Below are 17,870 nucleotides of genomic sequence, written 5' to 3'. Positions count from 1 at the left end.
AAAGCAACCAAAAACAAACTATAAAGTAAAAAAAAAATTGTAACAAATTGTAAACTTTGTGAACAACAAACTCTAGAAACATTCAATGTTTAAGCAATTTTATTTAAAAAATGTAAACATAAAAATGATATAAAAAAAGAAAATGGTGAAGTTTTTTTCCCAATAGAAATATTCAGGAGAAGAACATGGAATTATAAATATATAAATTTACATATCTCCTGACCCAAACCTACACATGGAGAGACCCATACAGCTGCACTTACACCAAGATTAAATGAGAGAAATACGTTGAAAAACATTACGAAAAAATCAAAGCACCCGGTCATCCACCATAAAACTCCGAGAATTGTGTTTGTTTGACATTGCGCTTCCCTACATGCTCTTTAAGTGGATTGAACATGTTTACATGGATCAGACCCTTTGATCAGTGCTGCAGTTGTTCATTTAGACATCACATATTGGTTTCACTTGGATCCAGCCCATCTTTGAGTGATCGTCTAGTTTTCCTGGCAGGCACCTGATAAAGACGCACATAAGATGTTTTTGTTATTTTATCTATTGAAACAGATTGTACAGATAAGTTTCATACACATACATATATGCTTACAGGCTCCGATACGCTCCTCCAGGAACCCGACCTGCTCGCTGAGCGAGTCGATACGGTCCAGTTGCTGCAGAGAATGCGACAGGAAGTTGGTCCTCTCGGACAGGAAGCTGTTATCGTCTCCCGCGCCATCCAACGGGAAGAGCGTGGTGAAGGGAGCCAGAACCATCTCTAGTTTCTACAGAGAGAGAGAGAGGAAGGTATTTTTACATATAAAGACACTTTATTCAAGTTTTTTTTTTTTGAGACTAAAACGGCAAATATGAGATTAAGTTATTCTGAAGCTTCTATTCATCAAAGAATTCTGGGGGGGAAACGTATGGTTTCTAAAGAAAAATATTAAGCAGCATAATTGATAATAATCAGAAATGTTTATTGATCAGCGAATCAACATATTAGAATGATTTCTGAAGGATCATGTGACACTGAAGACTGGAATAATGCTTTGCATCACAGGAATAAATTACATTTGAACATATATACATAGTTCAGTCATGAAACTCTTCTGAGCAGCTGACTGCTTCTCTTAAAGCCAATCGATCTGTTTTGTATTTCCATCCTGAACCGGCTCAACTCAGTGCATTGCACCATGGGAATTTTCCTAGCCCTCCTCCTTCCCCAGCACCACCTGCCTAAATCTGTGAGAGGTTCTCCCTACTTTCCTTGCAGCAGCTCGTTACCTCTTCATTATTCACCCTTCATGTCTTCACTCATGCATACTGTAGCAGATCTAGTCTATGTTTTACTATCAAAATATATTATTATTATTATAAAATATAATATAGAAAACTGCTTGTCACCGAATGAGGAATATGAAATTGAATACGCATACTACTGTTTTATCCTTACATAATGCATACCCTTCATTACATACTGTAATTACATTTAAATCTGAGTGTTTTACAGTACATACTCTAGAGTATGTGAATATTATTTTGTTTATATCTTAATTGAGCGAGGTTAATGAGTGCAAACTTGTTTATTAACATTTTCAATAACTTTAAATTACACACAAACCTTTTGGAAGTGCTGAAAAACGTTTTTTTGGCAACTAATGTTGTTAATAATGTGATGTAATACCTCCTGTTCCTGTGGTATTGACTGAAAAACAAACAAACTATTATCTACTAGAAATATCTGCCGAACACGCTCTTTTCCTGGCAAACAAAGACGGTTAAAACCTGTATGTGTGTTTTATGTTTCCGAACCTGTGATGTGTGAGGTTGACTACTGCTTTTAATTAAACCATTAGCAAGGCTTTGAACCAATAACCTCTCTTGGCAAACGTGCTACAGTTTCCTGTCGTTTGAAGTAGGATGTGTCCTGAGGGTGTGTGTGTGTGTGTGTGTGTGTGTGTGTGTGTGTGTGTGTGTGTGTGTGTGTGTGTTTCTGACCTGCTCGAGGAGCTCCACTCTGTTTTTAAGCATCTGAACTTCTTCGGTAACGTTCTCCACCAATCCAAATCCTCCACCTTTAAGAACAAAAGAAATACACACATATAAGTTAGAGACGGACCACACACACACTGACATTCAGCCTTTATTAAAACCCAGAACGCAGTGCACAACTCTATTTTTGATGTTTTAAGATCCAGGCTTTGAACAACATGCAAACACACAAACTGACTTTTTGTAAGACTTCCAAAAGCAGTGTTTTACGTTATATTTGTGCATGTTCTCTGATTGCATGAATCCATGATTAATATCCAAACGCGCTCCCAGAGCAGACCAAAGATAACAGAAGAGTAGAAAGACAGACAGAAATAGAAAGAGAAAGAGAGAAATTGAGTGTTGGGGGTTACAAAGGAGGAACGTTTGAGGTTTGGCAAGAATATGATGCAAATACTTTGATATGCACTCGGGTCCAAAAGTCTGAGACAACTAGAGAAAATTCTTGTTCTTTGTTTTTCAATTTAATACAATATATATATATATATATATATATATATATATATATATGTATATGTATATATATGTGTATATATGTATATATATATATATATATATATATATATATATATATATATGTGTGTGTGTGTGTGTGTGTGTGTGTGTTTCTTCAAATTATATTATATATTATACAGTTTGAGTAAAAGTTTTAACCTCAAAATGTATATGAATTTAAGCATTTAAAAAAAATAATTATTAATAAAAAAAATAATAAATGAATAATTTAATAAATAAATAAACAAATAAATTATTTTTTATTTATTTGCCATTTATGTATTTATTTGTTTATTTTATTCACTAAATTGTGTTTTATTTATTTGCTATGTATTTGTTATTAATTAATAATACATTATTTATTGACTTATTTTGCTATTTGCATGTCCCCTTTTGCTTTAATGACAGCAGCACTCAGATCTGATGATCAAAATCGTATTTTTCAGCATGAGTGTGTCCAAAAGAGCATCTTGTATGTGCGTCAGTGAAAGCAGGAACATCTGACAGCTTTTGCAAAGAGTCACATGTCACTAATTGGTTTATTGTGACCAAGAAAGAGTGCAGAATCTGAAACATTTCTTCATGTTACATCAGATCTCTAAACTACAACTTTGTTCATGTCCAGGTTAAAATGAAGAAATCCCAGTGTTTTGAGACTTTTGCAATCCACAGCAGATGAAATCAGGTCATATTTAATCACGAGCTTCAGTATGAGATAACTGTGACTGTGATTGGTTGTTTTGTAAATGGACGTGATTAAGACCCAATCATATCAGAGCTCAGCCCAGTAAGTCCCGCCCGTTGGCTGTTTTTCTGAATGTTTTAGGTTATGAGCTCTATCAGTCTTAAAACTAGTCAATGGGTCGCGCGCACACACATTTTTTTCTCAGCGTTTGATTTGGCTGTTTCCACAGACGCACACTCAAGCTCAGTCAATCTGTCCCAGATGTGTGTGTTATGAAGACACGTGGGAGAGAGAGAGAGCGAGAGAAGATTTGTGTGAGGGAAAACAGTGACCCCCAGCAGTCTGAGTTTGATAGATATGGAATGCGAGCTACGGATTGAGCCAAAACGAAAACGGGAACAGCGGCTACAAATCGTGTCCGGCAGTGGCCTCTTTAAATGCGAAATCACCATCATCGTACAGCTAAACACTCAGCTTCCTGCTCTTCTATCTGATGACACTAATGTAGCTTTAAACTCAAGGTTTCAGGGACTTTGGGCCCCATAAACTCAACAAAGTATTTGTCCAATAGTTGATGAGGTCAAAATGAAAATTATTTATAATAAAAACCCTGAATAATATCATAAATAACAGATTGTTTTTGATACTACAGAAAACTGTAATCATCTGATATTAGCTATCACTGTCATAAAAAAAAGCTTTTTATTAAATACTTTAAATAAATATTTTTATTAAATTAATTTTATGCATTTTTACATTAATTTTATTTGTTATTTAATTCATTTACTTTTGATTATTTTTACTGTAGTAACAGTAACTGGTTAATAACATTTGGTGTAAATGTTTGTAAGGAAAGGACTGATGACACATTTTTTAAAGCTTACACTGTCATTTAATTAAAAAAATATTTTAAACAATTAATATTTTTATTATTTTTTACAATAATCTTGTTTTAATTGAATTATTTTTATAGTAACCGTAGCAAATAACATAAACTGTGGTGTTTAAGTGTAAGGAATTACCCTTGCTGGTCTGTAAGACTGAAAAAAAAAGAAGAAAAAATTTGTACACTTTGAAAGACATCTCAAATTATTATAGTTTAAATAATTCATATTTATATTAATTATTAGTAGTAGTTTAAACCATAAATTATTATTTTAAATTATAATTATTATTTTAAATAATTCATATTTATTTTTATTTTTTACTGTAGCAAGTAAGATATTTGGTGTAAACTGTAAGGGAACTACTCTCGCTGGTCAGTGAGGCTGATGACAGGTTTAGAGTAAACTGAGCTTCTGCACCTCGAGTCTCATGGGACGTCCCACCAGACAGATGTGGCACAGGGTCAAACTCAACAACGCTGAGGTCTGACTAGTGTGGGAACAGAGAAACTAGTGTGTGGGGTCACACTTTGAAATATTTGTCCTTTGATATCTAAAAATGAATAAAGAAACTAAGCATGTCCTATAGAAGCAAGGTTATCAACAAACCCAGGTTTGTTGATAACCTTGCTTCTATAGGACATGCTTAGTTTCAACTGCCTTGCTAGCTTTCAACTGCCTGGATTCATACATTATTACTGAGATTTTAAAATGTATTGCTCTCTTGTACTTTCTAGTAAGCAAACTCCAGGAATGCGTGTTTGAGCTCCAGCCAACAATCAGAACGAGTGGCGATTATTTTACCCTGTCGCTAGGAAACAGCGAACATGACTATTTAGGGCCAGAGGAGATTCTGTTCATGCTGTTATTTTTAAATCGTAGACAGATATGAAATAGTTTAGAGAAAGAAAACAGAGGAGAGGAGTGAGAGGAGCGCTGCCAACAGGCTTAAAGACACAAGATAGTTTTGGCATAATGTAGAGACAGACAAAGGGGAGAGTATAATGTTCAGTAGCTTCTCATAGGGACTTCACTAAAGAACTCAAACTTTAACAAAGACTTTAGATATACAAAGACGGTGCACTCATTTTAATATGAATAAGAGAAAGTGCAACTCGCAATATGGCGGAATAAATCCCGCCTTCAAAATAAAAGAGCCAATCAGCAATCGGTAAAGTTGCATCACTGGCGCATCGACGGCTCCGGCCTGAAAAATGCAGTTGTTTGTCATGATTTGAGCATTTAGAAACCAAATTTATTAGACAGTTGTGGTCAGATTTCAAAATATGAAATTTAATCGTAAGTTTGTAGAACAGCTTTGGAAATTTTGGCTGTGAGTGAAAGGACTTGCCTTAAAGGGACTGTGACTTTAATTCCGTTATTGCCGGTACAAAACAGCATTATTATTTTATACCATTAAAACTATTTTTTTAAAAATGTGTTAACTGAAAAAGCTGAAATAAAATAAAATGGAAAAAAAAAACATGAAAAAAGGGCAAAAAAAAAAAGTCAACTAAAATGTAAAATAAGAAATCATTTAATCCTAGATGGTAATATTTAAAAAGCCCAAAAATAAATAAAAAATGACAAAAGCACAATAACAAAATTACTCAAATTTAAACTTAAATGAAAAGTGAAAAATATATAATATAAAAGCTAATCCAGAAATATTAATAAACAAAACAATAATAGTATATAAATAATACAAAAATAACACTAGTGCAAGAGAGTCTCTAGGTTGGAAATTATAAGCAAATCAGTAATGTTTCGTTTATAAATAAACTAGTTTAGTTGTCATAGAGTAACATTATATTTTTTTAATAATAATTATCATTTAATAATAAATAAATATTTATAATTCATTAAAACTAAAAATATAAATGACATTAAAATCATGTTCCATGAAGATATTTTGTAAATTTCCAACCGTAAATATATAAATCATTTATTTTTGTGAGTGAATGCAGCACAATCGCCAACATAAATGAAAAACTTTAAAGGCGATTTTCTCAATGTTTTGATTTTTTTGCACCCTCAGATTCAAGATTTTCAAATAGTTGTATCTCGGCCAAATATTGTCCTATCCTAACAAACCATACATCAATGGAAATCTTATTTATTCAGCTTTCAGGTGATGCATAAATCTCAATTTCAAAAAAATGTACCCATGTGACTGGTTTTGTGGTCCAGGGTCACATACGTCCAGTTTGTGGTCAGGTGGTCTGTTATTGGTGCTTGGAGGCAGACGGATGTGGTCCAGGTTTGTGGTCGCTGTGGTCACCAGTCACAGTGCACTATTACTCACGGTACGAGTTGAGAGTGGCATAGCGCGTACCAAAAGTAATAATGAACCGTGAGGCTGGTCAGGGTTCCACCTGCAGGGGGCGCTAGAGAGGAAACACACTTATACTGCGCTATAATAGCCCACACTTACCCATTATGACATATTTTCACACACTGTAATTGCATTACCACTGAAGCCCATTACTTGTTTTTTTTCGAAATGCTTTTCTGTACTATTCTTCCTAAATAGTCTGCGAGTTTTGTCTCTATTCATTGTATTTTTGCCAGCAGTATGCCAAAAGTGCCGGGTTTTTCTAGTGGATTTGTGAAGTATGCATCTGTTCATGCTTTTTTGGTTAATATTGCCCACAACCCCTTGTGCAATGGAAATGGGGAATCTGAGACCGTTCTGTTCCTACATTCGGTTGCAGAAAATTGGTCAGGAATGTGAGACCAAAACTGCCACAGTAGTTTATAAATGTATGAACTTATGAATAATGAATTTAGATGGATGCGAACAGGGATCTGTGGTATTGCAATGCAATTTTAAAAGTAAAGTAGTGTGTTACAATGCTTATATACGCAAAAGTGTGCAGTTTGTCCTGATGCCATCATGTGTGTGTTTGTGTGTGGATGGAGATTCATGGTTCTTGAATCTTGAGTGCTGATGATGAGTATCTACTTCAGTATGTCTGCGGCTGATTATAATGTATATATGTCTTACCAGCATTGCTACTGGATGAGCGATCGTCGGGTTTTGGAGGAGCGGTGGACGGGGGGGAGGGGGGAGGACTTCTTGAACACGTTATTTCATCTTCAGCCAGACTGAATCCCTCATGACACACACACCGATAACTCCCCAGCATATTCACACACTTCTGTGAGCAGCGATGACCTTCCTTACACTCATCCACATCTGAGAGAGAAAGACGTCTTTTAAAAGAACCACTCTTTTTCCCCTAAAGCCCATTTATATTGTTAGTAAATCTGTCGTGCACCAATTACATTAAAATTAAGTATCTCATAACCACTTTCCACCCTTAAACTAATTTACAAATATATTCTAAAAATATGATTTTAAGGAGCAGTGAAATGGTTTTTCATGAGCCCTTTAAAATAAGTGTACAAAGCAACTACTTTCCACCCATAATTATTTTTATATTTATATAAAAACAGAAAACAGGACTTTCCTTGCTCTTTATTAAAAATTAAATAATATAAAAAATATATAAATATAAAACACACACACACACACACACACATATATATATATATATATATATATATATGTGTGTGTGTGTGTGTGTGTGTGTGTGTGTGTGTGTGTGTGTGTGTGTGTGTGTGTGTGTTTTTGTAAAGTCCTGTTTTCCATATGAGCCCTTTAAAATAAGGGTACAAAGTGAAAAGTCCTAAATTAAGTTTGTATTTATTATTAACCACCTGTACCCTTAAGTGTTAACTGTATATACGGCTCACAATCATGAATGCACCGATTTGAAAATTTGAAACCGATAATTCTATATATTTCTTCAAATTATTTTTATTAACAGTTTTAAAGTTATATTAACAGACACAAAAGCATAAAACAATCAGGACAACAAAAGACACATTAACACATGAAAAAAAAGAAAAGAAAAAAAAAGGTCTGGATTGCCTTGTCAGCAAATATATGCAAGATAATTATTGAGAAAATAAACATAAATTACAATATTCACAATTGTTTTATAATTCAGTTAATTCACCACAGGAGAAGAAAATAAATGTTAAACTTCCAAAAGTCTCAGGAGAGGTCCCCATGTGGCTTCAAATCTTTTTTGTGAGCAGAACTCCCTAAAATGTAACTGTTCCATTTGGATAACATAAAGCATCTCATTTAACCATCTCCGGAAACAAGGGGCTTGTGAAGTTTTCCAATTGAGGAGTATTACTTTTTTGGCTGCAATCAAGCCTGCCATTAGAGCATGCTGAAGAGTATGAGAGATAGTATCCATTACATCAGAATAGCCAAAAATAGCCAGATTGTGGTTAGGTTAAATGTCAATTCTGTATGCGCTAGAAAATAATTCAAAAATGTTAGACCAGAAATCATACAATTTAGGGCAAAACCAAAATAAATGTGCCAATGTCCCCTCCGCCATCTTGCACGGACTAAATGTCTGGTTTCAGGATTAGAAGATAAAAGATTGTGAATAATATGGTTTTCAGTTTTTATTTAAAAACTGTGAAATATTTTCCTTTACATAATTTCTAATTTGCAAGTAACGGAAGAAGTGAGACTGTGGGAGTGCAAATTTACTTTTAAGTTGTGAAAAAGATGCAAATTGATAATTCTATATATTTGAAAGCCAATAACCAATATATTGGCCGATAAATCTAAATCCAAATTTTTATGTCATTTTTGAGAGCCTGATTACAAAACAAAAGTCTCACCATTAAAAGCCATGTCCCAAGCACACAATTATAATGTTCTCAATATAATTGTATGTAGCTTATATGACAGACTTGCGCTGCACATGTTGCTCTTAACTGTATTTTCCTTTTTTTAAGTGATTCCAATCATAATTCCAGCAATTTAAAACCATCATGGCGAACAGCGCGCAGCTAAAGTGTCTCAGCTGAAGGAAATAATACATTATTTATCAGCTTTAATACATTGACCAAATTTTCCAATCGGTCCGATAACGATAACATTAAAAACTACCATATATCGGCCGATATATTGTGCATCCCTACTCACAAAGCATGCAACTCATTTTATAAAGCACGCACCATGAACATAACAGTAAATGAATGTTAGTGTGTTTGTGAGTACCTATTTGACAGTATCGTCCCGTCCATCCTCTCGGACACGAACAGTGATTCGGCCTTATACATGACCCTCCATTTACACACGTCTTCTCACACACCGCTACAGAGAGAGACATGGAAATACACACGCATATGCATGTATGAATTCAAATGTGAAAACCCATTCAGAGCTAACGTTAACCATTATGACTTTCATGACTTGTAGACCTCCGGTTACCTTGGTTACAGTCGTGTGAATGTATGCGTCGCCACCCCGGACAGCATTCTGGGTAAATGTGTACATTTGGAGCCGCTCTGCTCACCTGCCTGTAAGAAACCCTGTAGATTGTCCTGTAAAACACATAATCTAGTGAAATGCTGATACTTTATGCAGTGTAATATCTATTTCTTGTGTTTTTGTGTGATCTTACTTGTATGTGCTACACATGCGCTGGTTTTGGCACATGGTGATGTAGGGTTTGTGGACAGGCTGAAGGAACGACTCTGTGCTGTAGGACACACGATGACTCCATGCGTCTCCAACACACACTCTCCTTCTGAAACACACACAGACACACAGTTATAAACAAACACACTCCTACACACAAATATTGCTTATATTTACATTACCATTTAAGATTTTTGAACTCTTTTTAATAAGAAGTCTCTTCTGCTCACCAAGGCTACATTTATTTGATCAAAATAGAGTAAAAAAAATAAAATAGTTTATGTTATTATTACAATTTAAAATAATACATAAAAAAATGTAATTCATTCCTGTGACACAAAGCTGAATTTTCAGCATCATTACTCCAGTCTTCAGAGTCACACGATCCTTCCAGAAATCATTCTAATATGCTGATTTGCTGAAACATTTAGAGAGCATGTGATTTGACACTTCCTAATACTACTAGTATGAATATGGCTAGTATGAATGAAATTCGGACGTACTACATTTGCTATATCTGTCATGTGACCTACCAGCATCAGTTATGATGCTTCACTGCCATTCATAAATCCTCTCCCGTGGCCTCATGGGATAGGAAAGTGTCAGCGGGTAGGTCATCCGGGTACTTTTCACCTACTCTTTTTCGAATACTATGTATTCGGACATACTACTCTTTTGGCGAACTGTTTTTCACAAACTATATACAATTTCGGATGCAGCGTACAGTCACTACTGTGTGTGTATTTATGTGTGTATTACCCGTGGTGACCATGAATCTGAGGCGTGCAGGTCACATGCAGGAGAAACAGAGAAGAGGAGAGCAGGACCGCTGTGTACATCTCTCTCTCTCTCTCTCCGTCTATCTGTCACTCTCTCTCAGGTCTGTCTGACAGCAGGAAGAGAGACTCTCAGGAGTGTCTGTTCCCCTCAGGTACACCCAGGTCAATCAGCTACCTGAGAGAGAGAGAGAGAGAGAGAGAGAGAGAGAGAGAGAGAGAGAGAGGGGAAACATTACAGTATATACAGAGTCGTATACAATAGTGCCTAATAATATAAACCAATCCATAATAATACATTTAAAACAATATATAGTATAATAATAGCAATAGTATATGATGATCAATACAGGGGAAACAGTATTTATCACAAATATTCCTCTTGAAACCACATCCGATTCTTTGTATATAGAAGGTTTAAATGGCCAACTTTCTCACTTTTGCAAATGTTGATAATGTTTATTGGACTGAATTCTGGGTTGGTGAAAACACTGTAGACACAATAATTGGTTTTGACATTTTGAAAGACCTAGAAGCAGATGTTTATTTTTTATATAAAAGTATATATATATATATATATATATATATATATATATATATATATATATATATATATATATATATATATATATATATTATTTTTTTATTCACGGCAGTGGATTCCAGAATGCACCCCCTTCAGTAATAATAATAATAAAATATTTTATAAAATATGGGACACTTTAATAATCTATTTTAAGAAGAATGTACCCTGTTTAAAGTAACTTGAGAAATAAGTGTCTTGTCAGATCTAAGATCTTTGCCCACAGAGCACTGAACTAGTCTTTATGAAATGTGATTTCTGCTATACTTCCTTACTGAACAGCTGGATCCCATCATACTGTACATACAACACACAGAACAGACATTAAAAATAAAAAAAACCATGCAATTTGTAACCATTTCCCATAAGCGCACAGTTATAACCTGTTTCATGTTTAAACATGAGAGAGTTAATGCACTTTTAAAGGCAGAAAATTAGAGAAAATTAATCATCATTAAGAAGTGCATTTGTTACAAATCACAGCTGATTGAATCAAACACGGTTCTAAGAAATGTGTGTTTTCATAAGTACACACATATTCGCATGCTTTATAACAGTGCTGACGATTTAAAATCAGATCATAACTCATAACGCAGCTAAAGTGGTTTCATTTTCAACTGGGTGTAATGAAGATACATTTCTGTGTTTAAATCTGTAACATGGAGATTTCAGGTTACACAGGTTTTAAATATAACTTTAATAAGCACATGTTATTAAAAACATGGCTTCAATTACTGAAACAGCACTTAGCATGTCGTCCCGCCACACACACGCATGAACAAACCTCTGCTTCAGATGAAAACGAGACTTTACAAAGTCAACTATATTAAAAGTAATTTCTCTTCTTGAAGTTCATTTTAACCTGTACGCACATGTACACACTCGTGTGTGTTCTCTCATCTTGAACAGCTTACGGTAATCATTAGGTTATGGCTGGTTTAATGAGTTCAGGTTTAAAGCGCGGTGTAAAACAGGTCTCAGGGTTCCCTAGAGAGCTTTTGACAATAGCTATTATACCACACCTGTGTGTGTGTGTGTGTGTGTGTGTGTGTGTGTGTGTGTGTGTGTGTGTGTGTGTGTGTGTAATAAATGAGAGAGCCAAATTTCCTCACTTAGCCTATATAGTGAAACATTATGACAACCGACAAGTGAGGACATTTTACTGGTCCTCACTAGTTAAAAAGGTTTATAAATCAGCCAAAACATGTTTTTATTTAAATCTAGTGGTAGGGCTTTTAGGGGTAGGCTTGGGTTAGGTCATAGGAAATATCATTAACCTGTTATAAAATCAGTGGAAGTCTATGCAACGTCCTCCTCATTAATAGTGGAAAAAAGAGGCTGTGAATGCACACTGCATGTGTGTTTGTGTAAGAAGCACTTTAAACGAGGTCTGTCATATTTTCTGGAGATTAATGACTCATTTTACCCCTGATCTATGCTTAATGATTTTGACCTGTGTGCATGTAGGCTGGCAAACTCTGGATCTGGTACTAAATGTTTTTTTGTTTTTAATTTACTTAAGTGACAGAGCAAGTTAGCAAGCAAAACTTAGTGAGAATATTTTTGGATTTAAAAAAAAGATACTGTCCAAATGTGACTAACAAGATTAAACCCAATTAAAGTTTTACAGAATTTGTTAGACATCACTGCTCTTGATGTAAAGGTTGTTTCAGATGAGGCTGCAAAATTGAAGATACTACATTTTGACCAAATGCTAAGGCAGAATCACATAATTCGCAGATAAAACAATCCCAGAATGCAAGGCAAGACGCTCAGTGAAGCTCAGCTCTAGTGTGTTACCCAATGTTACATTTAAACTAAAAATGTATATTTGAAATGTACTAAATTGCAACTTAATCATCGCAAATGTGTAATTACAAACATATTTAAATACATGAAATACAAGTTTCAATATAAATTACATAAAATTTTAGTTTCCCAGGATATTTCTCTCTAACCATATTTCAAAGACAACAGAATTAATAATGAAATTATGAATAAAGATGTACTTAAAGAGATAGTTAGCCCATGATTTACTCACCCTGAAGCCATCCTATGTGTATATGACATTCTTCTTTCAGACTTCCAAGCTTTATAATTAGAGTGAATGGGTTTTTGTTTTTGGAAGTTCATCAAAGCGCATCCATTCCTGATAAAAGTGCTCCAAAAATATTCATATTTAAAACTTTATCGACTAAAATATCTAGCTTCCGGCAAACGACTGTACTTTTTTAATATTTTTTTTCCAGGACATTTTTTAATATAACTCTGATTATACTCATCTGAAAGAAGAATGTCATATACACCTAGGATGGCTTGAGGGTGAGTAAATCCCAGGATAATTCACAAAAACATTCTTAAGTTCAACTAATTGCATTTAATCTCTTCCTAATGACAGTAGTTATGGTGTGAACGCAGCATAAACTGGTTGTTTTGGTTCAGGAGGAACTGTAAACGGCGTCTGCGGTTTCGTTTGCGCTGCTCTGTGACTGACGTCTGTCTAACTCTGCATAGCATGAAATGCTCTGGTGACGTGTGATGTCTGCGCGAGCAGGTGCGCGGAGGTATGAAAGACATACGCTGACAGGCAGGTAGGACATCGTATCATTGCATTCGGACCGAATTCAATGATTAGACAAACATTTTATGGTCCTACGCCTTCCACAGACGATATATAAAATACATTTAGACCATAACACATAGTGATTGCTATGGATGTGGACACTTTCAACCAGCATAACAAAAAATGTTTCTGGAACCAATCATACCCTGCATTTAATGCTTGTTTGAGCATTGTGGTGTTAGCTTAGCAACATTCTCACAGAAATTCAACTGAAAATGAATTGAGTCTGATTTTCCTGCCAGTACTGATGCACAACTGCCAATCATGTGTGATTCTCATCTCAGGTGTGTTACTGTTGTTACTGTGTTTGGGTGTGTTACTATTGTTACTGTGTTTGGTTGTTAATATGGGATTTGTTAAGATAACAACACTTTCCACAGCGCTGAGCATCCTCTACAGCAGCTGGTGAGCTCTGAAATCTCCACATAAGGATTGTGGGTCAGATAGCGTTTTCACATGACTGCAGTTTGAGTCGGACGACCCACCGCAGAACGTCTGACACCACAATGAGGCAGTAAAGTGGTTTAAGACTTCTGGATGACTTTCACACTGATCTCCTGCCAAACGCTTAATGGTTTCTACAGGTCTATACCTGCAGGCCGTGTGAGTTACAGAAACTGTATATGTGTGTGTCTCTCACAATTCATCTGATTGCCGTCATATGTAAACACTTGCCACGTGTCTTATATAAACGCTGCCAGATCTCGGACTCCCGGTTTCTGAGCAGCGTGTGCGTAACACATCAAAAATAAACTTTAGTTTACTTGCTAGTGATGTTGCATGAAGATAATTATCCATTAGTTATGGTTAAGGACGGTAAAAAGAATAAGAGAAAGGATATTAGTGTTGCAAACTTTCAGCACTTTCTGCCAAACAATAATCACTGAATCACAAAGCAACGCGTAGTACATTTGCGTACCAGCAAAGTGTACATTTAAACACAAACGCTAAACCACAAAAAAGCCTCAACATGAATGTAAAACTCTGTATATAAACACACTGACATTTAGATCCACATCACTGCATATAATCACAAATAATGGCACTAATTAGAAACGGAAGCAGTTAAGACTAATGGAGGCCCAGCCTTTAGTGTGTGTGTATGTGTGTGTGTGTGTTTATATTTGGAATGGAATGCTAGCTTACTGCTTAGTGTGCAGTATATACTGCATACTACTGCTTAAAAAGTAGTATGTGAAACAATGTGCAATATATCATGCAATACGCTATGCTTTTATAAAAGTAGTTGGCTACATTGTTATCACTACAATGAAATGCCTATGTTCAATTCAGTAAGTGATATCTAGTGATCATAAACGTGGCATATTTGTTTACTTTAAAACTGTGGGGGGTTTTAAGTGTTGGCACTTCAAAAAAAATTACTGAGCAGTATACATAGTAAACTAGTAGCCTATTCCAAAAAAGCAATTACCTTTGCTTCATCACACTGGGAAATTAAGATCAAGCATTTTGGATAAGTAGGTTATCCGAGTGTTTTATGCACATTATGCACTGTATGCATGCTAAATAATTCAGATATAGTATGCTATTCTGAACATTGTGTGTACTAAGTATAGTTTGCAGTCTGGCCGCTTTAACGGTAAACGACCAGCAGGTGGCGCTGTTTTCATACAACATTATTAGCGACCATTCACAGATTCCAGTGTTGATCCAGTTCAGTCTAATCTAATGACAATTATAGTAATACACACACACACACACACACACACATAATGACCAGTACCAAACTGTTGCATTAGCAAATAGATAATAATGAAATGCATGATGCATGCATGAATTTACATAAACTATTAAAAATATATATTTGTTCAATGACTCACTGGATTACTCCTGTTCACGAGATTAACCGCTCGTGCGTGGATGCAAAAGAGGAAAGAAAGAGAGTGGTCCCCCAGCGGTTCCCAAAAACGAAGTTTCCCAGCAAACTCTGAGGACAGACGTGGAATAATTTTATAAATAGTCCCAAAAACACGCATGTGCCCAAATTTGCACTGGCACGAAACTCCTGCGCGCGCTTCCCGTAGCTCAGCTCTCCGTGTTTAGGAGGGTTTTTTTTTTTTTTTTTTTTTGCACACTCAGTTGAGTTCCCTCACAACTGTCAAAGCGTGCAGGGGGGTAACCACACCACTACTGCCCCTCCTTAACCGGGACGTCCCAAGAGAAACACTCACGCAAGAGCTCTCCCTCGCTCCGCGTGACGTCATCGCTGCAGGAATTCACGCGCAACGGCTCAGTTTACCGGGTCACGTAAAACACAGAAATAAAGGGAAACTTGTAAGAACGCAGGGGGAAAAAAATAGAAATGCTATGACGCTTAACCCTGTCTGTTTAACGCGCAGTATTTCAAATTAAAACCACACCCTGAACCAAATATTATTTACTGTTAGTGTTAATAAATCAGTAGCCAACATTACTACCAGTAAAAAGGCCGGAAACACTTGATCGTTTTTGTCGTGAATTTAAACATTATTTATATACAATTAATTATTATAAAGTTTTGCCAGAAAGACAGAACACACTGCACCTTCATTTTTACCCATTTTTTATTTTACATCGTTCATTATGTCAAGCTATTTTAATCTCCTCATTTGATTGTAAGTGAAATACTCTATATATAATGTTTAATGACTTATTACTGAAGTGTAACCAAAGAAAATCGCCATGCCAACGTAAGTAATGTCCTCACACTCACCCAGTTAATAAAATCACGTGATCTCGCGCTGAGCTCGAGGCCATTCGATCCACCTGTCGCGCGCTCTGACGCGCTTCTCCATCGCCAGCATTTCTTATAAACTCTTCTTCTCTCTGATAAAGAGTGGCGTGTGGTAACGTCTCGATGCTCCCCGTGAACCGACTGGCGAGGAATGAGATGCTTTTGGGCGTTTTTCTCCTGCTTTTTATTCTGCGCTTCCTGTGGAACTCAGGAATTGGACGGACAATCCCAAACCGGAAATCCTGCAAGTGTTTGGAACTGATAAACCTCTCTGGCCTGCACAAACACCCCCCTCGTGCCCCTCAAGTCCCAATACGGGTAATCACGTCTCTATCTAGGACCGCAAACACACTGTGATGAACTGTAGAAAAGGTTTGGCCCTGTGATTTCAACTAGGCTCCTATTATATTAGAAATATAGGATTATTTACCCAAAAAATGGAAAGTGAAACAGTGCAGGTGTTACCTTAAAGGGATAGTTCACCCAAAAATGAAAATTCTGTCATCATTTACTCACCTCATGTCATTCCAACCCCGTAAGACTTTCGTTCTTCAGAACACAAATGAAGATCTTTGTGTTGAAATCTGAGAGCTTTCTATCCCTCCATTGACAGCTACGCAACTACCACTTTGACCACTTCAAAAAGTTCATGGAGATCATAAAACTAATCCAAATGAATTGAGTGGTTTAGTCCAAATTTTCTGAAGAGACTCAAACAGATACAGCTTTCCAAAAATCTTCTTTCTTACACAAAGCTATATTTTATGGCTTCAGAGAATAATGTACAAGTCTTTTAGACTGTTTTATGATGCCATTTTGTCTTCTTTTTTTCTTGACCACATCATTCCCCACGAAGTCCCCATGATTCTGCTCAATTCTTTCTTTTGTGTTCCAAAGAAGAAAGAAAGTCATACCGACCTGAAGGAGTGAGTAATTGATGACAGCATTCCATTTTTCTGCGAGCTATTCTTTTCAGGCTGGTTTAATGGATGTGGGTGGGGGTTATGAGTTATGGGTTGGTGATTTGAACCATCAGATTAAATCAGACCAGAAAAGAGGTCTAGTAGACATTGCATTCATGCTTCCAGTCCTGACATATTGACATTGTGGTGCAATGTTTGTGAAGTGTGTGTTTTGAATTAGTATTTTGTGTTTGACAGCATTAGACCGTATTAAAAAGATTTCAGCTTTTATTTGATCCACATTATGTGTGAGTAAGTGCGTGTTAGAGGACGAAAGACTGATTGTGAATATATTAGTCCAAATAAGTTGAGGAAATGGCTCTGCACAGCTCTTCCTGTGAATCAGGAAGCAGGAAGTGTGTGGAAGAGGAAGATTGTGCTTTGGGTCATGGGGAACAATGAGAGTAAGAACTTAAAGGAAAGAGTCATGCGTCAACGTGAGAGAAGGGCGGGAAAGTGGCGGACGGGGATTTAGAGAGTGAGAGCTGAAGAGAAAGATTTCGTATGGTTTTAATGTTCAGTGTGATCATGCTATAGATGCTCACTTGGGCTAAATGT

The 17,870-nt window shown here is 36.0% G+C and overlaps 1 protein-coding gene across 4 annotated transcripts; it reads right to left on the bottom strand.

Moving 5' to 3' along the window:
* Window positions 1-81: 81 nt before the first annotated feature.
* On the bottom strand, window positions 82-17,308 carry egfl7 (EGF-like-domain, multiple 7). 4 transcript variants are annotated; one of them, XM_084136158.1, is made up of 9 exons: window positions 16,867-17,308; window positions 10,394-10,588; window positions 9,618-9,743; window positions 9,425-9,537; window positions 9,212-9,307; window positions 7,124-7,315; window positions 1,999-2,075; window positions 608-782; window positions 82-517 (listed from the first exon to the last, which is right to left on the bottom strand). In XM_084136158.1, exons 2-9 carry the CDS (start codon window positions 10,471-10,473, stop codon window positions 498-500), a joined length of 879 nt encoding a protein of 292 aa, XP_083992284.1. In that variant the 5' UTR covers window positions 10,474-10,588; window positions 16,867-17,308; the 3' UTR covers window positions 82-497. The 4 variants fall into 4 exon arrangements, with proteins under 4 accessions (XP_083992284.1, XP_083992282.1, XP_083992285.1 ...); XM_084136156.1 differs by lacking the exon at window positions 16,867-17,308 and adding an exon at window positions 16,330-16,508; XM_084136159.1 differs by lacking the exon at window positions 16,867-17,308 and adding an exon at window positions 16,330-16,471 and having other exon boundaries at window positions 10,394-10,584.
* Window positions 17,309-17,870: the final 562 nt, after the last annotated feature.

This window comes from Abramis brama (assembly GCF_963993115.1).
Source record: "Abramis brama genome assembly, chromosome: 15".
In the NCBI taxonomy this organism is placed as follows: Eukaryota; Metazoa; Chordata; class Actinopteri; order Cypriniformes; family Leuciscidae; genus Abramis; species Abramis brama.
Note: the sequence above shows the minus strand (reverse complement) of the source record. Positions and strands in the feature narration are given on the sequence as shown.

Coding starts and splice junctions, on each gene's coding strand:
- egfl7 (XM_084136158.1), bottom strand. CDS start 10,473: ATGTACACAGCGGTCCTGCTCTCCTCTTCTCTGTTTCTCCTGCATGTG. Junction 2,076..7,123: donor CTCATCCAGTAGCAATGCTG/GTAAGACATATA, acceptor TTGTTCTTAAAG/GTGGAGGATTTGGATTGGTG. Junction 518..607: donor GGAGGAGCGTATCGGAGCCT/GTAAGCATATAT, acceptor CGTCTTTATCAG/GTGCCTGCCAGGAAAACTAG.